Raw genomic sequence first — 27,578 nt, forward strand, 5'->3', positions numbered from 1 at the left:
TAAGAACAACCACAGGTTTCTCTTCAGCACTGTAGCCAGGCTGACAAAAAGTCAGAGCTCTGATGAGCCAACCATCCCTTTAATGTTAACTAGTAATGACTTCATGAACTTCTTCACAAATAAAATTTTAGACATAAAATAACTCATAATCATCTCACAGATGTAACATTATCTACAGCTACTTTCAGTACCATTGATATTCATTCAGACTCTTTAGACTCTTTTTCTCCAATTGATCTTGACCTTTCTGATGATGAGTGCCATCTAAAATTTCTCAAGAAGTCAATGTGCCATATGACTGCATTAGCAATAAGTTTAATAACGCTCTATATGAACAGTTACACACTATATAGAACAACTTTACAGAATTATATTTGTTCTCAGATGTTGGCAGCTATCAGCGAATAGTTATCAGCTATTTTGAAACAAAAAAGACTCTTTTTATCCATAACAGCAAATGGACTGTACAGCAGAAAAAGCAAATGCTATTTATGGTCTCCTCACAACAATGATAAGAAAAATAAACAGCCAATATGGCATGTCTGTTAATACAGAGACACACATGTTAATGTGATCTCTGGTCTCCCACTCAGAGACACAGGTCTCCGAGTCTCCAGCGTTCAGACGGCTACCTGAGGACACTGTGTGAGAGAAAATCTGCTCACACAGATATGTAGAGCCAAATGCTGTCAATAAGGCCTCTGCAATGTTCTGAAGACAGTTAAACTTGTCAGGCAGTGATGTCCAGCAGGTGAAAATGCAGCTCCATGAACACCACAGCTGTGGATTCCAGCTGCGTCTGTAGTTCTGCAAACTTTGACCCCACAGAGTCGAGCTTTTCAGTTCAATCAGCTGCATTTCGATGTCCTCTGTGTTCAGCCAGTTAATGCGAGACAAATCCAGCTGCTCATTAAAGCTTTCTGGTTTGATCAGAAAAGAAAACATTGGTTCATACACCTGAAAGTCCCGAAAACTCATTGGGAATTCTGTCTCGAGTCTACGGATGTATCCGTGTATTTCCGCGGTGCTGATGCTGCGCTGAGCGGGCAGCTCCTGAAGCATTTGAAGTGTCAGAATGTGGAAATTTCAACATCACTTGAAAAAACTGCCAGCTAGCAACGTCCCTCTCACCGGTAGGCTAAGTGATTTTTAGCCAGTTACAAGCTGAATCTGGTATTTGGGGTTGTTAGCTAAGATACCGTCATTAAGAAGCGGCACAAGTAATGTGTCTATGCGAGCTAATTTGGGATGTGCACCGCTTTATTTATTTTTTAATGCATCTTCTCAGATTAACTCACTGCGTGTCGTGCCCAGGGCTGGACTGGGACAAAAAAACGGCAGGCATTTTGACGAGAGACCGGCCCACTAGGTATTAAAGCCATAAAGCCTTTGAATGAAAACAAACGCTGTTGTGACAGTGATGTACACTGTCTTGTTGGTATATGTATGATTTCTACACATTTTACATCAGATGAAAACTTTGGTTGTATGATTCAGATAATTATTTATTAAAAGCGAGACATTTTAAATGAGAATAAGAAAGAAAAGGATTTCTCTGTGCCCCCCTTTTCCCTGTTAATGCCCCCCTGGCAAAACTTTGCTAGACCCGCCCCTGCACAGTTACCAGCTGTCAGCTACGTAGAAAAGGATCCTGGTTTCATCTTCATGTTTCCCTCTCACCACATAGCCAAACCGATATCATGACCAGCAGCTTTACAGCTGTGGCTCCAGTAAACATCAGCTGATACTAGAAATTAATATTAAATACATTCTAACAACAGCTGATCAAGCTTAAACGTGCTGCTGTTGAGAATGAGAGGAGAAGAGGCAGCTGTGCAGCGTAAAGACAGAATAACTCCAGCTTTGTGTCTTTTTCCATTCTAGCTGAAGTCCGAGACAAACTGTTCCTTTTCAGCTCAATACGAAACGCGTAATATTTTCTCTGAATACGAGACGATTTCGGTTTTACAGGGCGGTTGGCAACTCTACTAACTAACCTTATGAAAAAAATAAAGTTCACTATCAGTAACATCATAGCACCCGCCCAGCTGTATAGAAACTCCGTCATAGTACGCGGTACGAGTTATTGTAACTGACTGTAAAAAGTCAGCACAACGAAAATAAACTATCCCTAAACTTGGTTTATATCTGACCCGGATAGACTGCAGGTCATAACATCGGCCATAAAAACGAACGATCAGCCAGTCCAGCTATGGTCGTGCCATCAGTGAACCCTTCGGCACGCGTGCCCAGGGTTGCCGACCCCTGATGTATACACAAACATAAAAAAAGAAAAAAAGCAGTTAATTATTCTATTAATTCATAAGTCAGAACAAATTCAAAGCTTTATGTCTCGTACTGGAAAAATAATAGCAATATTTTATAAATATTGTTTTCCTTTATAATTTGCTCAATATGCTCATCTTAAACAAAAAATTAATTTTTAATATGTATTCAAATTGTGTATGATCTGACATGGAGGTCTTCAGGGATGGTGCTGTGGCCTTGCCTTTGCTATGCTGTCTTTTGTGTTTATTTATTTATTGAAATAACTACTCGATTCAAGGTCTAGTTATGGAGAACAGAAGGCTAAAGATTACCATATTGCCTGAAAAAGTTAGTGCTGCTTTAGTTCACAAAGCCATGAGTTCATCCCAGCTGCTCCTAAAGCAAAGAGCGGTATCTCTGAATATGTTTATGTTAAATTGATTTATACCGGCATCTAGTATCTGAGTAATACTGAAAATAAAAAGTGAAGTGTTAAAGAAAAGACTGAGGAGAGAAAATTGTAATAAATTCCAGTATAGCCATTTCACATCATTTCTTCTTCATTTCTCTTGAAGAGTAAATCCCTCAAATTTCCAAACAGTTAACAGACTGGCCATCAAGTGAAATGAGACACTTCCTGGTGGCCTAAGGATTATTTTGTCCTGCCATGAATTTGAGGAGTTAACAGGAGCTGATGGTTCTCTCAAAGTTCACAACTGTTGTCACAGTCTGGCTGAAGCAGACTGTCTGGGGTGAGGAGGTGGACCAAGTGCAGACAAAAGGAAACATGGAAACATCTTAATATTAACTGAAAGAGAGGCATTTATTAAAGGCTGGTTTTAAACATACCAAACAAGGGGCAAGGGCACTAAATACTAACCTAAACTGGGTGAACTACGTGTCAGGAGTTTTCCTGTATTGCAACTCAGGTCGGAATAAAACGCTCAGACAGGTTTAACGTGTACACGGTCGAGACTCAGGGAGACTCGCCCTGTGCAATAAAAAGAAAGAGTCTTTATTCAGAGAGCACATACAGGAAGAGAGAAAATAGAACTGCAGGCTTCCTGTGTAACTTCCCCATTTAGGACTCTGCACAGAGTTGCAGAGTTCAAGCTGAATACCGAAAAGAGCAAACACATTTAGATAATGAAACGTACTTTTAAGCATAACATAATAAAAATCCCCAAATCCTAAAAAATCTCTTAACACTACGGCTAAACATAAAAGACTCTGAACATGAAAAACCTTAAACGTGACAACTTGGCATGAAGACCTGGGAACATGGCATGGCAAGATAGCAGACGATCGGACGAGGAATGAATGAAAACACACAGACTAAATGCACACAGGAGGTGATCAGGGGAAGTGGAAACACTTGAATAGAATGAACTTAATGATGCCACAGGGAAAGTGAAACCAAACACACTGAACATGGGACACCAGACCTCTTTAAAATAAAACGGGAAACATAACAGGACGCAGACATGAAAACCGTGAAGGGTAAGGGAGACTTAAACACAGTGGTGAAGACAAAAGGAGAATCTAAAAAACAATGAACTATAAATGGCCTGTATTTGTATAGCGCTTTACTAGTCCCTAAGGACCCCAAAGTGCTTTACACGTTCAGTCATCCACCCATTCACACACACATTCACACACTGGTGATGGCAAGCTACATTGTAGCCACAGCCACCCTGGGGCGCACTGACAGAGGCGAGGCTGCCGGATACTGGCGCCACCGGGCCCTCTGACCACCACCAGTAGGCACGGGTGAAGTGTCTTACCCAAGGACACAACGACCGAGACTGGTCGAGCCGGGGCTCGAACTGACAACCTTCCGATTGCAAGAAGAACTGCCAACTCTTGAGCCACGATCGCCCCATATACTATAACATGGCAATATAGGCAAAATAGAAAATCAAAGGCTAGATGGAGGAGAGAGACACACCTAACATATTTTTAGAGCTTCTGTTCAGTTTCAGTAAGTGGTTGTGCTGTTTTCTGATACTTCTGGTTGATGCATGAACATTATGACAGTCATTTGAAAATTTTAGCTTGCATTGTTATCCATTCTCTGTGGGCTGATTAGAACATTGGCTCTGCTGGAAGATGTATGTTAGAACTTTTAGCATTAGTATGTCCTCAGCTTCAGTCCAGCTTTGTCCAATCATGGTAAATGGCCTGTATTTGTATAGCGCTTTTCTAGTCCCTAAGGACCCCAAAGCGCTTTACACAACCTGTCATCCACCCATTCACACACTGGTGATGGCAAGCTACATTGTAGCCACAGCCACCCTGGGGCGCACTGACAGAGGCGAGGCTGCCGGATACTGGCGCCACCGGGCCCTCTGACCACCACCAGTAGGCAACGGGTGAAGTGTCTTGCCCAAGGACACAACGACCAAGACTGTCCAAGCCGGGGCTCGAACCGGCAATCATCCTGGCAATCATCCATCAGATTTTTCAGTATCAGCCACTTCTTCAGTCTGCTGGTGGTACATGCCATGCAGGGGCGTGGCTTTCCATGATGGTTCTTATTCTTGCTCCTCTTCTTTCTCGAGTTTCTGCTCCCTGAGGTATTGTGGGCATCTTCCTGATGTACTCATGAATCTTTGCAGTTTCATCCTGGACAGTGGTTGACTAGTCCTTGGCCTCCTGAGGGTGCTGGATTTGGGATGAAATCCTCCAAGCATGATAAGGAGCTTTCTTGTCTTGATGTCAGTGGCTTCTATCTCCTTCTTTGACCAGTTTATTACAGTTTTTTCTGATGGCTTGAGCACATTTTTTGTAACTATTGGCTATTTTTGCAAAACTCTACACACAAATAAGAAAACTCTTCACCCAATCAGCAAAACATTGTAGTTTTCTTGTAAAAGCGAATAACCTTTGCTTAACTCACCACACTTTTTGTAAAATGGTATTTTGTATCAGACAGTAAACACAAGCCATCAAATTAATAAGCACACAATGCACCAACTACACACTGATGGTATGAATGAAAAACACATCTGGCTTTTGCTTTCTCTGTGCACAAGGTAGGCTATGTCAGTTTGAGCTCATACTTTTGTCATAGATCCGTAAGCATAGAGGGATCCAAACTTCAAGTACTGGTGTTTATTCACACACATCAAAACAAACACAAGTGTTTATTTCCAAGTCAAAATGAAATAGTAATTTCACTGAGGAAAAAAAAGAAATCAGTCTACATTGTGTCATCTCTGTGGATCTGGCCACAAAATTTCGTCTACATCACATGAAATGTCCTCTAGTCCAGCGGTCCCCAACCTTTTTTGTGCCACGGACCGGTTTATGCCAGACAATATTTTCACGGACCGGCCTTTAAGGTGTCGCGGATAAACACAACAAAATAAAACTAGTACCGGTACCAAAAAAAAGAAGATTTATTCATAACACACGTGAAAAGACCCAGGAAAAGCGAGTTAACGATAAAAACGATAACAAAATAATGCTGAAAACCGATAAAAACCCTGAAAACCATACATTTCACACCTGAGCCTCAACTCTCACTTTTACATCTATGGTATTGTTGTGTTTCTCATTAGCATACAGCAGTGCTACAGATCTTAGTGCAAAGTGACTGTACTAACCGACTCTCATTTCAAAATGTCCTTATGATGCTTGCTACAGTGTAGCGGCTCGAGTTAGGCTGAACCCGTTGGCCAGCTTACCTCAGGGTCACTCCATGGTTGATTACATGGTCCACTATTGTAGCTCTGATGTCATCAGCAATTCTATTTCTTACTCTTCTTACCCTTCCTCTCCCCCCTCCTCGTCCTCCTGTTGCTCCTCCTTGTCCTTGTCGTCCTCTTCGTCCTACTTCTTCACCTTCACGTCCTCTTCCTCGGCCTCCTCTACTTCTCACTCTTCCTGCTCCCTCCACTGCACTCCACACACACAGCTTACCTGTATTATAGTGCTTAGGCTGATTGCAAAGTGAACTAATTATCTAAAAGAGTTTTCACATGTGACAGTGTGCCAGACAGTTGGCAAAATAGTGTAAATAATGGCCATAAATGTGTATAGTTTTGTTAGGAGTGTGTTGATCCTTTGGAAATTGAGTGTAAAGCAGTGAGTTGTGTTTACAGTTCTGCAAAAAGAGTGCTGTGCAGTGGATTGTAGCTACAGGTTTGCAAAGTGTGTGGTACAAAATGGCAAACTGAGTGTAAAGCAGTGTTTGTGCTTTTAGTTTTGCAAACTCAGTGAGTGGTTTTGCCATAAGTATTAATAGTTTTAGAAATTGTGCTATAAGAATCACAGTTAGGGTTTAAGCATTCAGAAAAAACTGTATCTCAGCAGGGTATCTAATGACTTCCAAGCCATAGGCATGAACTTGTTCTTCCAATTTAGCTGACTCCTCAGGACTTGGCATCACATCCCCATTGAACCCCCGATGAGGGATCTTAAAGTCCTGAAATGATTCTCCTTAATTGCATTGCATACTAAATATTCATTGGTGTGCATGTCTTAGTGTGACTGCGTCCATCCACATGTTACCAGGAATTTTGGCTCACTCTTTGTTAAAGTTTTGCTCCAGTTTTTTGTTTTTAGCTTTATCTGTTTGTGTTAATTCACACCTCTCTTAAGGTCCTGCTGCAACATTTCAATCAGGTTGAGATCTGCATTTGACTGGGCCATAGTAACACTGATTCTTATCTTTTTTTTAACCATTCTGTAGTAGATTTGTGGCTGTGATTTGGCTAGTTTTCCTGTTTCATGATCCAACCTGGGCCAAGCTTTAACTGGCCCAGATGGCCTCATATTTGACTCTAGAATACTTCAGTATACAGAAAAGATCAGACTTGACTCAGTGACTTCAAAGTGCTGAGCTCCAGTGGCTAAACTCAAGCTCAAATCATCACCCTTCCACCACTGTGCTCAGTCGCTGGTATGAAGTGTTTGTGCTAATATCTTGTGTTCAGTTTGCTCCAAAGGTGGCACTTTTCAGCTTTGCAAACCTAAGCAAGTCCACCATTACCTTCTTTATAGTGAAGAGGCCTTGTCTTTATAACCCTTCCAAGCAATATAAGCCGAACATTTAATTTTTATTTTTTTATTTTTTAAGCCTATTAAAACTGAGAGCTATTGCAATGAGAATCATGATTTCAATGCACTGTTAATTCAAAAATATTCACTTTTATAATGTAGATTATACATTTAATTAACTGTTATTGCACAGTGTGAACCTGGGGAAAATTGGCAAGGACATCCACTCCTGGGAAGATTGTGGCACTGTGTTGACATAACTGAATGCTCCAGACTTCTGTTGTTATAGAGGTGCTCACACTTGCTGAGGATCAATTAATGAAGTGTATTTGATTAGCGGGACTTGGTTGCTACTTACCTCCTTACCTTAACTGTTAGTGTGATCTTACCTTGTATTTATTATTGTTTGTGTTGTTTTGCCCTGTGTTCTTTTAGTGCCTCATACAGCATTTTGTCCACTGTTGTTTTTAAAAAGTGGTTTAGAATTCTATTGTAGTGGATTGGTCATGGCCCATAAATCAGCCCAAAATACTTTACAGTTCGAATTAATTACATGTTTTCCTAACTCGCTTTTGTACAACCTAGCCAAGAATAGCTAAAATTAGAGTTGTTCCTGCAGCAGATACTGGTGTGTTTACATGTTTAGTATATTTATATTTCACAGACACCACACCACACCACACTGATATCACCACAGTCATCAGTGTGTCCGAGTGTGTAGCAGTCAGTTCACAGCAATTAGCCAAATAAAATGAAACATGGAGCTAATTAAAACTATTACTTAGATCTGAAGATAAGCTGTAGAAGCCAAATGCATGATTAGGTGAGATCTGGCAGGCAGTTGGTGGTATGCATACTAAGAAAACAGATAGCCATGATGGGATGTTGCTACTCAACTGCCCACTACCTATCCACAGTGCTCGTTTTTCTTGTGTGCAGACATATTCACTCAAACCTCTTTATTACCATGACCAAGCAAACACATCATTAAAAAGCACTAAGAGTGAATGGATAATTTCCTAATGCTATTATTGGTACAGACTACTTGTCTTTTTTTTTAAAGATGGTTTTAAAATACTTGATTTTCCAGCTGGAGAAAGCAGTAGAGGATTTTCCTAAACATAAATAAAGTATTTCTTGTGTTATAGTCTAATTATTTTCTCCCTCTTTCTTTCTGTCTTTTTGCCCCGCCCACCTTTTTCCCTTCTTCCTTTCTTCAGCAATTTGGGAAGATTTTAGACGTGGAGATTATTTTTAATGAACGAGGCTCCAAGGTAAGTGCAATGTAATAAAACGTTCATTAACACACCACAAACAAACATAAAATGTTCGTTCTGATTGTATTTGTCCCATTTCCTGCGTTTCTCTTGCAGTCCTTCACTTCTGTCATTGTCACCACAGCTCATTCCTGCTGCCTAACAGTAATTACTGTCCTATCAGCGACATGTTCCTCCGGGCGGCTTCTGCACTATACTTACCTGCCGTACACTTTGACAAACAATGAATCTTTGCTATTTTTTTAAGATGACAGTAGGATTGTAGTATTCTTCGTGTCATGGGTGGACTGGTAATCTTGCATACTGTGCATTTGCCCAGTGGGTTGACACATTTGGTAGCCAATGGGTTAATATGATTTTTTTTCTTTTCTCGATATAATTGTACAGACTACAGACCAGTCACTGCACACTGGCCCTAGAAGCACTGAAAGCAGCCTATTAGTCCATATGTATTCCTAACACTGGATTGTCCAACCCAACCTCCTCCCATACTTCCCCTGTGCGCTCGTGCACCTTGTTGAACAGAATTTAATGTACCAGCACCAGTTGTGGAGAAGTGCAGGATCGACAGCGGTCCCAATAAGTGAGTGAGGAAGAGACCACTTGAAGCCATTTTTATTCTTAACCTGTTTGATCTGCTGCTAATCAAAAACAAGCACAAGCATAGGTTTTGGACTTTTAACTGTATTTTTAAGTTTTACAGCTTTTCCTACTGATAAAAACCTCCCTTATGACCATTCATACTACACACAGTAATTAAGTAATACACTATTAACTTGTTGGAGCCCAATGCCACTGGGACCGGAGGCGAAAGCGAGAACGTAGTTTAACAGGATGAACCGTCAGATCTGTTATTCCAATATAGACCTGTGGTATCCACAGAAACGTCAGAATCTCACCTAAAAGCCCACAAAACCATTTCAACAACTACCAAACAGCTAAAACAGCAAATGATTAAAGAGCAGATAAACAGATTCTGCAAGAAGATGTAAACACAAAGCGTGGCAAAACACACATGGACATGCTTTCAGGTGGTGAGATTTTACTGATTCTGAAACTGCAGGTTTCACTGAACCAGCAGCAAAGAAGATCCAACTACACTTCATCTTTGAATAACATTGTAATGAATTCATTCGTACTTTTGCTTTCTTCCTTTCACCTCAATAAATTCCTGCACAGCTCTATCTCTCAGTTTGTTTTAATTCCTGCCAAAAATCTTTATTTTCTGCATTATTTGCTTGCTTAATATGCACCAATCCACTGCTGTGTGCACTGTTGTCAGTCGCTCTTTTTGTCCCCCAGAAATGACCTCTGACAATAAAGATTTATTTCTGCTGTTAAACACCAAAGAAATTTCAACTTTCACAAATTATGCCAAATTAAAAAACACTGCCAAAACAGAAAAGTTTCTATTGAAATTTCCCTTTTTTTTCACAACTACAAAAAATTTTTTTTAAAAACTGGACAATGAGCTACCAAAACTTTTTCTGTAATTTTACACATTTATTTTGTACAGTTAAAGTTCAAAGAGTCATGCTGAAGATTTCCTTTTTTGTCACAGCAGATTTTCCTTCATCATGTAGAGAAAACAGTTAAATATGTATTGTTTATTATTATTTCACTGACAGAAAAAGAAGTTTCACTAGTCCGGCCCGCTTGAGTTCAAAATGGGCTGTATGTGGCTCGCAATGTGAAATGAGTTTGACACCCCTGGTCTAAACCTTAACGTGGAGCTTCAGATTCACTTCAGTTTTATTTATATTGTACTTTTTGACAAAAGTTTTCTGAAGGTGCTTTTGATTTTGCAAGAGAAAGATCCTACACTATTGGAGAGAGAATCTCAATTATCATTTGAGCACCTATGAGCAAGTACAATTTCAAGTACCATTGATCAGTTTCTCTTCAGCACTGTAGCCAGACTGACAAAAAAAATCGGAGCTCTGTTGCGCCAAGCATTCCTTTAATGTGGTGGTAGGGTACAAGGTGTTCCCAGGCCAGCCGAGAGATATAATCTCTCCGGCATGTCCTGAGTCTGCCCCGGGGCCTCCTCCCAGTGAGACTATCCCTGAACACCTTACACAAGAGGTGTCCAAGAGGCATCCGTGTCAGATGCCTGAACCACTTCAACTGCTCCTTTCAATGTGGAGGAATAGTCGCTCTACTCTGAGCCCCTCCTGCATGGCCGAACTCCTCACCCTATCTCTAATGGAGAAGCCAGCCACCCTTCAAAGGAAGCTCATTTCCAGCGGTTGTATGTGCAATCTTGTTCTTTCTACTATTACCCTCAGCTCATGATCATAGGTGAGGGTAGGGACGTAGATTGACCGGTAAATTCTCTCTCCAACACGACGGACATCATTGCAGCCACAGCACCAATCTGTCTATCAATCTCCATCTCCCTTCTCCTGTTACTTGTGAACAAGACCCCAAGATCCTTAAACTCCTTCGCTTGGGGTAGGGACTCTCCCCTGACCCGGAGTGGGCACTCCACCCTTTTCCAGCTGAGGACCATGGCCTCAGATTTGGAGGTGCTGATTCTCATTCCTACCGCTTCACATTCGGCTGTGAATGGCCATCACCTGATGAAGCCAACAGAACCACATCGTCTGCGAAAAGCAGAGATGAGATTCTGAGACCACCCAAGGGGAAGCCTTTCTAGGCTACACCTAGAAATTCTGTCCATAAAAATTATGAACAGAATCGTTGACAAAGGGCAGCCCTCGCAGAGTCCATCACCCACTGGAAATGACTCTGACTTATTGCTGGCTATGTGGACTAAGCTCTTGCAACGGTTGTATAAGGCCCCCCCTTCTTAAAGAAGGTCTGCCAATCTAGAGGTACCACCCCTGATCTGCACTCAACATTGGTCAGAAATTTAGGTAACTGCCTCAGTGACCTCATCCCCAGAGACAGACGACTTGTCCTCCTTGTCCCCAGACTCTGCTTCCTCCATGGAAGATGTGCCAGTGGGATCTCGGTCCGTGAAGTGTTCCTCACACCGCCCAACAATGTTCTCAGTTGAACTCAGCTGCGCTCCACCCGCACTATATAGTAGAGTCCTTTCCCCTCCTGAGTTGCCTGACGGTTTGTCAGGATCTCTTTGAGGCAGCCTTTTACATGGCCTCTCCAAACTCCTCCCCCACACGAGGTTTTGCTTCAGCTACTGCCCAAGCAGCATTCTGCTTGGTCTGTCAGTACCTATCAGCTGCCTCCAAAGTCCAACAGGCTAGCCAAGCCCAATAGGACTCCTTCTTCAATCTGGTGGCTCTCTTCACATCTGGTGTCCACCATTTGGTTCAGTGGTTATCACAACGACAGGGAACAACTCACTCCTCACACCTCACTATACGTTTAGGCACACCAGGTCTGTTCAGCGTCCTCCCCCGCCACCTGATCCAACTCACCACCAGGTGTGGACCAGTTGACAGCTCAGCCCCTCTCTTTACCCGAGTGTCCGAAACATATGGCCCCAGATCCAATGATACAATTACAAAATTGATCATTAACTTGCGCCCTAGAGTGTCCTATTGCCACATGTACTTATGAAAACCCTTATGTTCAAACATGGTGTTTGTTATGGACAAAATGTGGTTTGCACAGAAGTCCAGTAACAAAACACCGCTCAGGTTCAGATCTAGCAGGCCGACTCTCCCAGTCATGTCCCTCCAGGAATTACTGTCATTGCCCCCATCAGCGTTGAACTCTCCCAGTGGGACAACAGAGTCCCCATGTGGAGCACCCTCAAGCACCCCGCTGAGGGACTCCAAGAAGGACGGGTACTCTGAACCATCGTTCGCTGATAAGCGCAGACGACAGTCAGAACCCGTTCCCAACACAAAGGTGCAGAGAAATAACCCTCTCATCCACCAGGAGAAACCCCAATGCACAGGGAGCAAGCTGAGGAGATACTAGAATACCCACACCAGCCCACTGTCCCTCACCAAGGGCAAATCCAGACTAGAGTCCAGCCCCTCTCCAGAAGACTGGTTGCAGAGCCGAAGTCGTGTGTTGATGTGAAACCAACTATATGTGGCTCGTACCTCTCAACTTCAAGCACTAACTCAGGCCCCCTCCCTGTCACCAGAGAGGTGACATTCCATGTCACCAGTCTCGGTAGCCAGGGATCGGTCCCCACATATTGCACCCAAGCCCTAGGGCACCTTCTACGGGTGGTGGGCGTACAGGAGGATGGGTCCATGGCCCTTTTTTGGACTGTGCTGGCCATGCCACATTGACTAAGGCCCAGCCACCAGAGACTCGCCCTCGAGCACCCTCCCCGGGCCTGGCTCCAGGATGGGGCCCTGGTAACCCTTTCCGGGCAGAGTGAACTTTTCCCTCGATCTTCATAGGGGTCCTTTAAATCACTCTTTGTTCTTCACAAATAAAATTTAAATGTTTCTGAGTTAACTTCACTAATTGGTTCCTCTACTCCATCAACATGTCTTTTAGACCCCAATCCTGCCAGATTGCTCAAAGAAGTCCTACCGTTACTGGCAGCATTTAAACCTTTACTTAAAAAACCATCTCTAGACCCAGCTGTCTTACCTAATTATAGGCCAATCTCCAACCTTCCTTTCATATCAAACATTCTTTAAAGAGTATTTGTCAAACAGCTAACAGATCATCTGCAGAGGAATGGCTTATTTGAAGAGTTTCAGTCAGGTTTCAGAGCTCATCACAGCACAGAAACAGCTTTAGTGAAGGTTACAAATGATCTTCTTATGGCCTCTGACAGTGGACTCATCTATTCAATTCAATTCAATTTAATTCAATTTTATTTATATAGCGCCAAATCACAACAAAAGTCGCCTCAAGGCGCTTCATAGGTACAGAGAAAAACCCAACAATCATATGACCCCTGTGAGCAAGCACTTTGGCGACAGTGGGAAGGAAAACTCCCTTTAACAGGAAGAAACCTCCGGCAGAACCAGGCTCAGGAGGGGCGGGGCCATCTGCTGCGACCAGTTGGGGTGAGAGAAGGAAGACAGGATAAAGACATGCTGTGGAAGAGAGACAGAGATTAATAACAGGTATGATTCGATGCAGAGAGGTCTATTAGCACATAGTGAGTGAGAAAGGTGACTGGAAGGGAAAAACTCAATGCATCATGGGAATCCCCGGCAGCCTACGTCTATTGCAGCATAACTAAGGGAGGATTCAGGGTCACCTGGTCCAGCCCTAACTATATGCTTTAGCAAAAAGGAAAGTTTTAAGCCTAATCTTAAAAGTAGAGATAGTGTCTGTCTCCTGAATCCAAACTGGAAGCTGGTTCCACAGAAGAGGGGCCTGAAAACTGAAGGCTCTGCCTCCCATTCTACTTTTAAATACTCTAGGAACAACAAGTAGGCCTGCAGTGTGAGAGCGAAGTGCTCTAATAGGGTGATATGGTACTACAAGGTCATTAAGATAAGATGGAGCCTGATTATTTAAGACCTTGTATGTGAGGAGCAGGAGTTTGAATTCAATTCTGGATTTAACAGGAAGCCAATGAAGGGAAGCCAACACAGGAGAAATATGCTCTCTCTTTCTAGTCCCTGTCAGGACTCTTGCTGCAGCATTTTGGATTAACTGAAGGCTTTTCAGCGAGTTTTTAGGACATCCTGATAATAATGAATTACAGTAGTCCAGCCTGGAAGTAATAAATGCATGAACTAGTTTTTCAGCGTCACTCTGAGACAGGATATTTCTAACTTTAGAGATGTTGCACAAATGGAAGAAAGCAGTCTTACATATTCGTTTAATATGTGCGTTGAAGGACATGTCCTGGTCAAAAATGACTCAAGGTTCCTCACAGCATTACTGGAGGCCAAGGTAATGCCATCCAGAGTAAGAATCTGGTTAGATACCATATTTCTAAGATTTTCAGGGCCGAGTACAATAACCTCAGTTTGATCTGAATTAAGAAGCAGAAAGTTAGCGGCCATCCAGGTCTTTATGTCTTTAAGACATTCCTGCAGTTTAACTAATTGGTGTGTGTTATCTGGCTTCATGGACAGATAGAGCTGCGTGTCATCTGCATAGCAGTGAAAATTTATGCTATGTCTTCTAATGATGCTGCCTAAGGGAAGCATGTATAATGTAAATAGAACTGGTCCTAGCACTGAACCCTGTGGAACACCATAATTGACCTGAGTGTGTGAAGAGGACTCTCCATTTACATGTACAAATTGGAGTCTATTAGATAGATATGATACAAACCACTGCAGTGCAGTACCTGTAATACCTACAGCATGTTCTAATCACTGTCGCCAAAGTGCTTGCTCACAGGGGGTCATATGATTGTTGGGTTTTTCTCTGTACCTATGAAGCGCCTTGAGGCGACTTTTGTTGTGATTTGGCGCTATATAAATAAAATTGAATTAAATAGATGAGTCCACTGTCAGAGGCCATAAGAAGATCATTTGTAACCTTCACTAAAGCTGTTTCTGTGCTGTGATGAGCTCTGAAACCTGACTGAAACTCTTCAAATAAGCCATTCCTCTGCAGATGATCTGTTGGCTGTTTGACAACTACTCTTTCAAGGATGTTTGATATGAAAGGAAGGTTGGCGACTGGCCTATAATTAGCTAAGACAGCTGGGTCTAGAGATGGTTTTTAAGTAAAGGTTTAACTACAGCCACCTTGAAGGCCTGTGGTACATAGGCGATTATTAGAGATAGGTTGATCATATTTAAGATTGAAGAATTAATTAATGGCAGGACTTCTTTGAGCAGTTTTGTAGGAATGGGGTCTAAAAGACACGTTGATGGTTTGGAGGAAGTAATTATTGAAGTTAACTCAGAAAGATCAATTGGAGAAAAGAGTCTAACTTAACATCGATGGTACTAAAAGTAGCTGTAGATAATATTACATCTGTGGGATGATTATTGGTAATTTTTCTCTAATGATAAGAATTTTATTTGTGAAGAAGTTCATGAAGTCATTACTAGTTAACGTTAAAGGGATGGTTGGCTCAGTAGAGCTCTGACTGTTTGTCAGCCTGGCTACAGTGCTGAAGAGAAACCTGGGGTTGTTCTTATTTTCTTCAATCAGTGACGAATAGTAAGATGTTCTGGCTTTATGGAGGGCTTTCTTATAAAGCAGCAAACTATTTCTCCAGGCTAAATGATGATCCTCTAAATTTGTGACACGCCATTTCCTCTCCAGCTTACGAGTTATCTGCTTTAGGCTACGTGTTTGAGAATTATACCACGGAGTCAGGGACTTCGGATTTGAGGCCTTAGTTTTCACAGGAGCTACAGTATCCAGAGTCGTACGTAGTGAGGAGGTAACATTATTAACAAGATAATCGACTTCTGTTGGAGCAGATAGCTGCTCTGCTCTATGTTGGTACAGGGCATTGAAGATGATAACAGTGGGTGGATTATATTCTTAAACTTAGTTACAGCACTTTCAGAAAGACATCTACTGTGATAAAGTCTACTCTCCACTGCTGTGTAATCAATTATTGTAAATGTAAATGTTATCAGGAAATGATCAGACAGCAGAGGGTTTTCAGGAAACACTGTTAAATGTTCAGTTTCTATGCCATATGTTAAAACAAGATCTAGAGTGTGATTAAAGTGGTGGATGGGTTCTTTTACATTTTGAGAGAAGCCAATTGAGTAATAACAGATTAAATGCCATATTGAGGCTGTCATTTTTAGCATCTACATGGATGTTAAAATCACCCACAATAATTATTTTATCTGAGCTGAGCACTAAATCAGATAAAAGTCTGAGAAATCAGAGAGAAACTCTGTGTAAGGCCCAGGTGGACGATAGATGATAACAAGTAAGACTGGTTTCTGAGTTTTACAGCTGGGGTGGACGAGGCTAAGCATCAGGCTTTCAAATGAATTAAAAGTCTGTCTGGGTCTTTGGTTGATTAATAGGCTGGTGTGAAAAATTGCTGCCACACCGCCCCCTCGGCCTGTGCTTCGAGGTTTCTGGTAGTTAGAATGACTCGGGGGGTGTTGATTCATTTAAACTAACATAATCATCCTGCTGCAACCAGGTTTCTGTAAGGCAGAGTAAATCGATTTGTTGATCAATTATTAAGTCATGTACTAACAGAGACTTGGAGGAGAGAGACCTAATATTTAATAATCCACATTTCACTGTTTTACTCTTTGGTTCAGATGTGGATACTGTATTGTTCTTTCTTTGTGATTCTTTATGATTAAGTTGTTTGTTGCTGGTTTTAGTTTGTTTTTGTCTGTTTGGGAGCTGACACAGTCTCAATGGAGATGGGTTTTGGGGGGGGTAGCAGGAGGAGAGAAGCTGCAGAGAGGCGTGTAAGACTGCAACTCTGCTTCCTGGTCCCAACTCTGGATAGTCATATTTTGGGAGGTTTAATAAATTGGTCCATATTTCCAGAAATGAGAGCGGCTCCATCCAAAGTGGGATGGATGCCGCCTCCTAACAAGACCAGGTTTCCTCCAGAAGGTTTGCCAATTATCTATGAAGCCCACATCGTTTCTGGGACACCACTCAGACAGCCAGCAATTTAAGGAGAACATGCGGCTAAACATGTCACTCCTGGTCTGATTGGGGAGGGACCAGAGAAAACTACAGAGTCCCACATTGTTTTGGCAAAGTTACACACCGATTCAATATTGATTTTAGTGACCTCCGATTGGCGTAACGGGTGTCATTACTGCCGACGTGAATTATGATCTTACTGTATTTACGTTTACCCTTAGCCAGCAGTTTTAAATTTCCTTCAATGTCGCCTGCTCTGGCCCCTGGAAGACAATTGACTATGGTTGCCGGTGTCTTTAGCTTCACATGTCTGAGAACAGAATCGCCAATTACCAGAGTTTGACCCCGGCGGGGTGTGTCGCCGAGTGGGGAAAAACAGTTAGACACATGAACAGGTTGGTGGTGTACCTGGGGCTTCTGTTTAAGACTATGCTTCCTCCTCACCGTCACCCAGCCGCCCTCTTTCCCCAGCTGCTTGGGGTCTGCCGGGGAACAGCTAGCGGGGCCTACGCCATCTTCGGCTGCACCAGCTACAGGGGCCTGGCTAGCTACGGGTGAATGAAGGGTGCGAAGCCGAGTCTCCAATTCAGTAATCCTGGCCTCCAGAGCTGCAAATATGCTACATTTGTTACAGGTATCATTACTGCTAAAGGAGGCCGAGGAGTAGCTAAACATCTGACACAATGAGCAGGAAAGTGCAGGACGGACAGGTGAATCTCTGATGTTCTGCAGGGTGCATCTCCCACGCGTGTTTCATTAAAATCTTCGTTGACTCCACCTGACAGAGTCAGTGTGTTATTCCGATCTCCTCCACCTCTCTCTCCTCAAAATGAACCTTAACAGTAGCCATGGTGCCACCGAGTCGGCTACGAGCTAAGCTAAGCTAGCGAAACAGTACAGAGACAGTGAGTGAATAGGTTGGCTATAAATTAGGTAGTGAGTACACAGAAAGTGTGCTTCGGAGATTATACTATGAAGAAAGAAAGTATTTAGAAGTTTTTAATTAAATTGCTAAGCAGATAAGCTACTCAGAAACACCACTGTGTTTGAGCAGGAACAGGAAGTGATACTCTACCGCAGAGCGAGCGAACACCAAGTGACAGCGCCACCAAGAGGTGCCACAAAAGGTACATCTCTGTGCTTGTCCTGCTAGACCTCAGTGCAGCGTTCGATACTGTCGACTATATTTTATTTTTGCAATTAGAGCACGCTGTAGTTGTTAAAGGTACTGTGTCGTGGTGGTTTGAATCATATCTCTCTAATAGACATCAGTTGATTCAAAATGCTACAGAAAGAATACTGACAGGAACTCAAAAGACAGAGCATATTTCTCCTATACTGGCTTATCTTCATTGGCTCACTTATAAATCTAGAATTAAATTTAAAATTCTTCTCATCGCATTGACCTCATAGTACCATATCACCCCAACAGAGCACTTCGCTTCAGACTGTGGTCTTATTTGTGGTTCCAGGAGTGTTTAAAAGTAGAATGGGAGACAGAGCCTTCAGTTTTCAGTGTCATGGTACTGTGTCTGTGACCCAGTGTTGTGTTTTTTGATTAATTTATATTCTTTGATTTAGTGTTATTCATGGGTTTGGTTCTTATTGTTCTTCGTGTATGTTAGTTTCTAGTCTTTAGGTTCCAGTTACTATGCCTTTCCATGTTCCACGTTTTATGTCCCGTCACCCTTGTCTCTATGTGTCCCCAGTCTGTCATGTCTCCATGTCTCAGTGTAAAGTCTGCGTCTTTGTGCTGTCTCATGTTTCCTGGTTTACTTTGACAGTCTGGCATTCTGTACTCAGTGTTTTCAGTTTTGCTTCCCCTCCTTTTCGTTATGTGTGATTACCAGCTGTGCTCTTCACCTGTGTCTCATTCCCTCATTACTGCCTTGTGTATTTAAGCCCTGTGTTTTCCTCTGCCCCATCATTACCTCACATTGCTGTGTGTTTCTCCGTGCTCCTGGTTTCCATTGTTGTTTCTCGTCAACTCCTAGTCTCTAGTCTCTAGTCTGCCCTGGGGCTAATCTCTAGCCCCAGGGCAGCTGTGGCTACAACTGTAGCTTGCCTCCACCAGTGTGTGAATGTGTGTGTGAATGGGTGGATGACTGGGTATGTAAAGCGCTTTGGGGTCCTTAGGCGGGGCTAGTAAAAGCGCTATACAAATACAGGCCATTTACCATTTACCATTAGTCTCTTTGTTTCTAGTTTTCTAGTTTCCTGAGTTCTTAGTTTCCTAGTTTCCAGGTGTTACGCTTTGTTTCTTGTATTTAGTATTTGAGTTTTTCACAGCACAATAAAGCTGCCTCCTGTAGTTCATCCCCACGTGTCTCAAGTCCTGCATTTGGGTCCTACATCCTGCCTGCCACAGGACTAACCATCACATTGAGGCCCCTCTTCTGTGATACCAGCTCCCACTTTGGATTCAGGAGACAGACACCTTCCCTACTTTTGCGATTGGGTTTAAACCTTTCATTTTTGATAAAACTTTAGGTTTTTGTTCTGTCTTTCTCCCCTCACAACCAACCAGTCGTGGCAGATGGCCCCGCCCCTCCCTGAGCCTGGTTCTCCTGGAGGTTTCTTCCTGTGCATAGGGAGTTTTTCCTTCTCGCTGTCGCCAAAGCTCTTGCTCATAGGGGGTCATATGATTGTTGGGGTTTTCTCTGTTTTATCTCTATTTTTGGACAGCACCTCAAGACAATGGTTGTGGTGATTTAACACTATATAAATAAAATTGAATTGACGTGAACAGAACTATGCGCACGTACGCGTGTACACACACACACACACACACACAACTACACAAATATATACATTGATATGAACATCTAAGTCCTGTTTTTCCACCTTTCTTTAGTGTAACTCCAGCTGTTTCCCATATTTGTGTGATCAGCGTGACATCTCTCTGGCTTTTCTGTGTGATTCAGACCTGAAGCTCTCTCATCTGTCCTTTATGTCTTTTTCTTCTCTCTATCTTTCCCTGTTTGTTTCATCGTCTTACTTCTGGATGTCCTTCTTTTGTTGCTTGATTTTTCAACCCCACCTCCTGGCCACTGCAGGGTTTTGGGTTTGTAACATTTGAAACCAGTGCAGATGCTGACCATGCACGGGAGAAACTAAATGGTACAATCGTAGAGGGACGAAAAATAGAGGTGCTTTCCTCTTCCTGTCTCCCTTTACTCCTTTCCCCCTCTTCTGCTGTTCCCCTTCTCCTCCCCTTGAATCTCTTTCCCGTTTCTGCTTGCCTAATATTTCCTGACATACTCCCCACTTTCCTCACTTACTCCACCCCTTTCTTCTTTTCTTCCATCATTTCCTCCACCTCTCTCCCTGCCTGCTGCACCTTGAACGCTGCATGCTGAACCTGATCCGTAAGTGTGCGTGTGTGAGAAAGACACCGATTCAGCACTGTGGTGGTGTTTTTTTTATACATTTTGCCTCCTCTTTTCTCACGTATACTTGTGCCTGTGGCATGTGCATGAGTTTTTTTTTTTGTTTTCTTTGTTTTATGTGTTTGTGTTTTATGTAAGTTAGAAATTTGTGTTTTACAGCTGGACTCCTTCCTACTGCTGGTCCTTTGCTCCTTGTTAAAATTATTCTCCGGTAGCTCCTTATCCTTGGCACCTCAAGTTTAAGTTTCGCAATCTTTCCACGCTTCATAATTTTCAGTTTTAAAATGTTTAAAACTAATGTCTAAATGGGAAGTTCTTCTACTTTGAAAATATTGACCTGGAAAATCTGTCAATTTACATCCAGTTTGTCGCAAATACTCGTAACTGATATTCGGGCAGTTGCATGAAGGGTATACTCTGTTGAGGGCAAGTTGAACTTGATATGCTCTTAGATAGAAATGGGACCAGGTAAAAAATATATCACAGAAGATATTTAGACTTTAATCTAGTTTCCATCTTGTTACCCTGTCATTACAGTTTTTTTCTGAACTAGAAGATACATAATGAAACAGCTAACAACCACGGATTACTGTAATGTGTATAATGCCAACACTGACTCATAAAAATCCGTTTTCCTCTTCAGAATTAGTTTTCAGGGCTGAACATAGTACAGCATTACAGGTTTTGTCGTGTGGAGCAGCCTAATACTGTTGAGACAGTCAGATGTATGTGATGTGGACAGGTTAGTGGGGATAGAAGAGGGGACTAATTTCCATATCCATAAGTGCGCTCTTCATTAATGCGCATCCAAGTTATATCCTTCTAAAAAAAATATGAGTCAGATGTTGTATAGTATTGCAAAGTAGTGGAATTAGCAGCATGCATATCAGAGAAACAGGAATACTAATGCTATTCTGGAAACTGCATTTTGAAACATAAATAACAAAAAAATATCCCACACATTTTTAAGATATGACAACAATTTGTTTTACAAACGTTTCTCCCTATTATATTTTTTCTTTTTCTTTATCGGATGTTGAATGTTATGATTCTTTCAATTAGACTGAGTGCATGTACCCTCACTTGTTGAATTGACAAAATACCAGCATGGAGAGTGTTTATGTTAGCAGTTATTAATTGTAAGCTCAGTTTTTGGTTTTTGTGTATGCTTAATTTTGTGTATCTTACAGTGTTTTATTATACACCTTTTTTTTGTCTGCTGACAGGTCAACAATGCCACCGCCAGAGTAATGACCAACAAAAAGATGGCAAACCCTTACACAAATGGTAAGGTTTCCATTCATTTTTTTACCACTCTCATGTCTTCTTATCATGAGTTCTCTGTGTTTTCTTCACTTTTTTTTTAACAAGACACTTAAACTTTTTGGGGCTGTTTAAGAGAAGAAGTAAACAATTAGCTTACACTTTCATAGACTAAGCTTGAGTGGAATGAAGGTTAAAAGATACAAATAGGCATCAGATTCTGCCTTAATGCCAAACCGATTAACATTTGATTAATGAAACCAATATTTGTCAAGAGGCATTACATTTTGCATTAAACTAAACACAAATAGCAAACTGAAATCTAAGGCACATATGGACGGTAAAAAGGTAAAAGAAAAGGGCAGCAAAGAGAAAGGGCCACATTGCAAAAACTCAAAATCTTACCAAGAGTATTTGTCTTATTTCTAGTCAAAATTATCTCATTACACCTAAAATAAGACAGAATCAGCTAAAGGGCAATATTTCAGTAAGCTAAAGGAACTTGTTTCAAGACAGTAAATCTTAAAACTAGAACATCTTAAAATCTTAAAAGTGAACAATTTTCACTTGTTCCATTGGCAGATTTTTTCACTTATTTCAAGCTGAAATATCTTCTATTAAGTAAAAAAATCTGCCTCAAAGTTTTTTGCTATCAAGCCCACTTCACATTGCCAGTTACCATCAATATTGTTAAGGTTGGCTGTGTGGCAGGCTGGCAAGGAGGAGTGGTGGACCCAAAGTGCAGACTCAGACTCAAGGGATGAACTCAAAATACTCAGCTTTATTTGCTGGCACAGGGAAACAAGCATACAAAGCAAAGCAAACTAAACTGGGAAACAACATAAACTCACAGGAAACACAGGGAGATCCACACAGCATGGGGGACGACGCGACACTGACTCAAAGAAACACAGGGTTTAAGTACACTGGGAAGTAACGAGGGGAATGAGACACAGAAGGAGGGCACAGCTGGGAGAAATCAGAACTAACGAGACAAGGAAGCAAAGCAGGACACATTCACATAAGACCCGGACCTTCAAAGTAAAACAGGAAGTAACACAGACTGAACTTACAGACACAGACTCACAGGCAAGCACTACAGAGGGAACAGAGGTGGGAACAGGGCAGACACAGACACTGACTGGACACGAGGATATAGCCGACAGGGGAGACAGCAACTAAGGATAACACAGAGACATAAACCATCAGACAGAACTTCAAAGAAACCAAAGACTAGAAATGATAAATATAATAAACTCAAAACCCTGGGTCAACGACCCAGGCATCCTAACAAATATGTATGGCTTTGGATCACCATGTGTCACAGAACACTTCCAGCATGTATGCTGGGGCGGCGGTGGAGGAGGTGGGGCAGGTGGGGTTTGCTCAGTGTTTGTCTAGATCACAGGTGTCAAACTCCAGTGCTCGAGGGCCGGTTTCCTGAAACTTTTCCACGTCTCCCTGCTGCAACACATCTAATTAAATTAGTAGGTCATTTACAAGACTCTATAGAACCTGACTGCATGCTGAGGTGGCAGTTCAGCCATTTGATCCAGGTTACAGCAGCTCATGACTGAATGAACATGGTGCAACAAAAGTACTTTTAGAAGTACATTTTTCCAAACACTTAACATTTACTTAAATGTATTTAATTTTACTTGAGTGGGGTTAGAGGTTGGCACCGCAGCATGCAGTCAGGTTCTATAGAGTCTTACTAATGACCTACTAATTTTATTCGAGGACTGGAGTTTGACAGCTGTGCTCTAGAGGATCATCCACTTCTTTTTAGCAAATGAACTTTGTGTACAATAATTACTTTATTTTCTTTTTTCATTCAGAACATGAAAGAAAGATGACATTGTTGGTAAACAAAAATAACAAAGAGAAAAATTTACCAAGGGTTAGGGTTACTGAGTTAACAGATTTTTTATTTCCTTACACCAGGGGTCTGCAACCTTTAACACCCAAAGAGCCATTTGGACCCAGTTTCCACACAAAAGAAAACACTGGGACCCACAGATACTTTATGACATCTAAAATGAAGATAACACTGTATATATTGTTTTTTACCTTTGTGCTTTGTGTGAACAACTAAAGTAAGTAAGTAAAGTTTATTAAGCGCTTTTCACAGACAGGCAGTCACAAAGTGCTGTACACAAATATTAAAATAAACAATACAATCAATAGACATTATACACAATGTAAAAGATCAAATGTAAATAATGTAAAGAATATAAAATACGTAGATCAACAAAAGGCTTGTTTGAACAGAAACGTTTTTAACTGCTTTTTAAAAGAATCCACAGAGAAACTAAGGTGTGCTGCTTATAAAATCCATGAAGTGCTACAGAGAAAATTACATTTTATTTATGTAATTAACACATTTTGAACTCTTAAAGAAATATAACAAAAGCAAAGACACCCAGCTGAACTAAAATGATCCATGTAGCAAACAAAAACTGTTCTCAGCCGCCACCCTTATATCGCCTTTGGGCTGTTGGAGCCTTGACCTGACTTTTAAAAAGTAATTGGAAAAAAAAGCACTATGCTGCTAAAAAAAAAAAAAAAAATACATATTTGCAAAATTCTGCCTAATTATCTATTTTACCTTGTTAATATGTGTGGCGGGGCGTGGTCTGCAGTGCCGCTGCATGGGAGTCGGACGCACCTGAGCGGCACCTGCAATCGCGCCTCGCCGCCTTAAAGTCTGTGCTCTCTCTGCTGTTGTGTTGTCGGGCTGTGAGCTGCAAAGCTACAGCCGGCTGGCGCGCGCACAGCAACCGTGTGTGAAAAGTGCTCAATAAAGAGATGCTGAAAAGCGTGTTCATGGAAACATCGTCGGGTCTGCCGTGATATGTTTACAATGAGACTTCTGGTCCCGAACCTCTGCGCACAGCGTCTGCAAATCGGGGCTGTCATCTTTACGCAGGACTGTAAGCTGTCATCTGTGAGGCGGGAGCGGTGTTTGTTTTTAACATAGTTCATGGTGGAGAACAGCTGCTGACATAATGTGGATCCGAAGATCCATAATTGGCCTACCTGGGGTTGAAAGTCTCGATAAATGCACGGCGTCAAGGGTACACCAAGCTTCATGCGAGTGTGACGCTTATTTTGAGCGATGAAAAATATAATAAGATATAATTTTATTTTTATATTTCAAAATCACAATAATCTTCCAATTTAGAACTACAAGTTAAAAAAAAAAGAACTAAACACAAATAAAATACACTTCAGCGAAATGCTTCTAATTTATTTTCCCAAACCACCCGGAGCCGCAAAATAAGGACTAAAGAGCCGCATGCAGCTCCGGAGCCACGGGTTGCCGACCCCTGCCTTACACCATATAAAGAATACATATAATACTGACATCTGGAGACAGAGTGATAATGTTTATGACAGTCCAGATAAGAAAGTTCACTATACAATCCATCCATCTATTTTCAACTCCATGTTTGGGTCACAGGGACAGCAAACAGGGAAGTCCATCTCCCTCTCACCTACTACCTCCTCCAGCTCAAAGGGGAAGCTGCTGAGGCATTCCAAAGCCAGCCGAGAGTTATGGTAGTCCCAGTAGGACATGCCTACTAGGAACACCTCACTTAGGAGGTGCCAAGGAGGATTGTCTGGTCAGATCCCCAAACTATCTCAGCTGGCTCCTTCCAGTGTAGTCGTACTGCTTTGTCCCTCCAAAATGACTGAACTCTTCACACTCTTGCTAAGGGAGAGCTCAGCCACTCTTCAGAGAAAATTAATTTTCTCCACTTTAATCTGAAATCTAATTCTTTGGGCCGTTTTCCAAAGCTGTTGTGGTCTGTGGATCATTGACCCAGATTTTTGAGTTTTTGGGATGTTTTAGGGTTTTTTCTCATTTTTGATTGGTTTTGTAGTGCTCCTGTTCTATTGGTTCGTTTTATGTTTTAGCTCCACAACCTTCGGTTCATGTTCTTTATTCCTGGTGCCTCTCAGTTGTATTGTCTATATTTCTGGTTCATGGTTTCTTGTTTATGTGAGTTTCCCTTTGTTTCCAGTCTGTGTTCCTCATCAGGTTATGTAATCTTTAGTTATCATCTGTTTGTGTTCCCTTTCTGTCTCCCGAGTCGGTCATGTCTCCATGTTTGTTTGTCTCCTGTCACGGGTCATGTGTCTTAATCCTGGTCTCAGTGTTCATTATTTCGCGTTTTATTTTCATTGTCCCTCATCTCCCATCATTTCCCATTTCCCTAATTACCTGCTGTGTATACAGTATGTTGTCTGAGTCTTCCTTTGCTCTCCCTCTTGTATCCCTCTGTACTCCAAGTTTTCCCTCAGAGTTTCCACGTTTTTCTAGTTCCAAGTTCCGAGTTTCTTCCTTTTCTGAGTATTTGTATTTTGTATTTCCTTTAGAGTTCCTGAATAACAGCAATGAAGCTATCTCTTTAAGTTAGTCTGTTGTCTCAGAGTCCTGCAATTGGGTCCTACAGTGCCTGCCACACAGCTGAACAGCTTGTAGTCATTGTTGAGGGTGGGAATGTAGCTTGACCAGTAAATCAGCAGCTTGACTTTCATGCTCAGCTTTCTCTTCACCACAACAGACCAATGCAGCAGCTTCAGGTGTGGCCACAATCAATTTGTCTCCCGCTCCCCTTTCCCCTCACTCATGAAAAGAAATGCAAAATACTTCAACTCCACTTGGGGCATCGGCTCCTCTCTGACCTGGAGTGATGACTCCACTCTGACACTCAGCTATGAACCACTCAGGTGTGAGAGCTTAGAGGCCTCCACCTGGAGAAGGCAACAGAACCTCAGTCCTGGCAGAGTGTTCACAGAATGGATTTAGCTTATTGCTTGCAATCCGGATGAAGGTCTCACTGTGGATGGAAAAAGACTGAATAGCTCATATCAACGGAGCAAAAAATGTTAAATAGACTGCTTCTTAAATAGTGCTTTTCTAGTGTGCATTAGCACTCAAAGCACTTTATACAACTTGCCTCATTCACCGAAACACCTTTTTATTCCTATGGAGTGCATTCTAGCAAAAAGCACACTCCAGTGGATACAAAGAGTACCTTAAGGTTAGTATCTTGCAGCCAGTAGCAACTAGGGATTGAACCACCAACCTTCCAACTAGCAGACAACCTGCTCCACCCCCCTGAGCTACAGCCACTCCTACAGAAACCACTGTGGATTCCTGTGCAATACTGCTGTACACATGTTTGACCTCACCACCGTCCCATGACTGCCAACTAATCACTCCCGCCAGACATTCTTATTTGTCTTTGGTAAACAAAAGGCTCCCCCTGATGGGTTGTTGCTGGAGAATTTCAGAGGCATGAACTCTCGCTGGTGAAAATAATGAGTAAATCAGGGTAGGGCTGTTCCAGCTGTGGGGAATATGGACTAAAACACAGGTTTTACCATAAAGATAAAGGAGCTGATACTGGACAGAGCAGACCTGCCAGGCCTACATATGTTCAGGATTTCACATTCTTGGGTACTGTGATCTCTGCTGACCTGTCCAGGACTGCAAACACCTCCACCATCATCATGAAAGGACAGCATTGACTGCACCAGCAGTTTCTTCATCACACATCATACACACATAAACATAAGCATCACCACCACACAAGACGAGTGCAATATTTCAGAGCAACAGTCCACATCTGTATAAACATTGTACATCTGTATAGTTGGTATGTTTAGATTTGTTTTTATTGTCAGCAATTATTTGTTTTTATTGTTCTTTATTCTAAATGCTGCGACCAGAGAGTTGCTTCTAATTTTGTCAAACATCCGATGTTTAATGACAATTAAAGGGTTCTGATTCTGATTCTAATTAATGATGCATTTGCACTTACAAAAGATAAGAGCAAAGTGATTCCAAGGAAAAGGTTTGTTATATAGTCCCAGAGAGGTACAGCTTCATGCAGCAATGCTA

General features: G+C 41.9%; 1 protein-coding gene across 3 annotated transcripts in view; it reads left to right on the plus strand.

Annotated features, from left to right (window-relative positions):
* Window positions 1-27,578, plus strand: part of rbfox3a (RNA binding fox-1 homolog 3a) — a 194,624-nt gene that overhangs the window by 116,804 nt on the left and 50,242 nt on the right. For 2 of the 3 annotated variants that reach the window (XM_039616278.1, XM_039616280.1), the window contains exons 4-5: window positions 8,493-8,546; window positions 21,628-21,688. In XM_039616278.1, the coding sequence (XP_039472212.1) occupies window positions 8,493-8,546; window positions 21,628-21,688 (115 nt within the window). Of the gene's footprint in view, window positions 1-8,492; window positions 8,547-20,068; window positions 20,162-21,627; window positions 21,689-27,578 lie in introns of all 3 variants that reach the window. The other variant, XM_039616279.1, reaches the window with a different exon arrangement.

Source organism: Oreochromis aureus, linkage group 8 (genome assembly GCF_013358895.1).
Source record: "Oreochromis aureus strain Israel breed Guangdong linkage group 8, ZZ_aureus, whole genome shotgun sequence".
Lineage (NCBI taxonomy): Eukaryota > Metazoa > Chordata > Actinopteri > Cichliformes > Cichlidae > Oreochromis > Oreochromis aureus.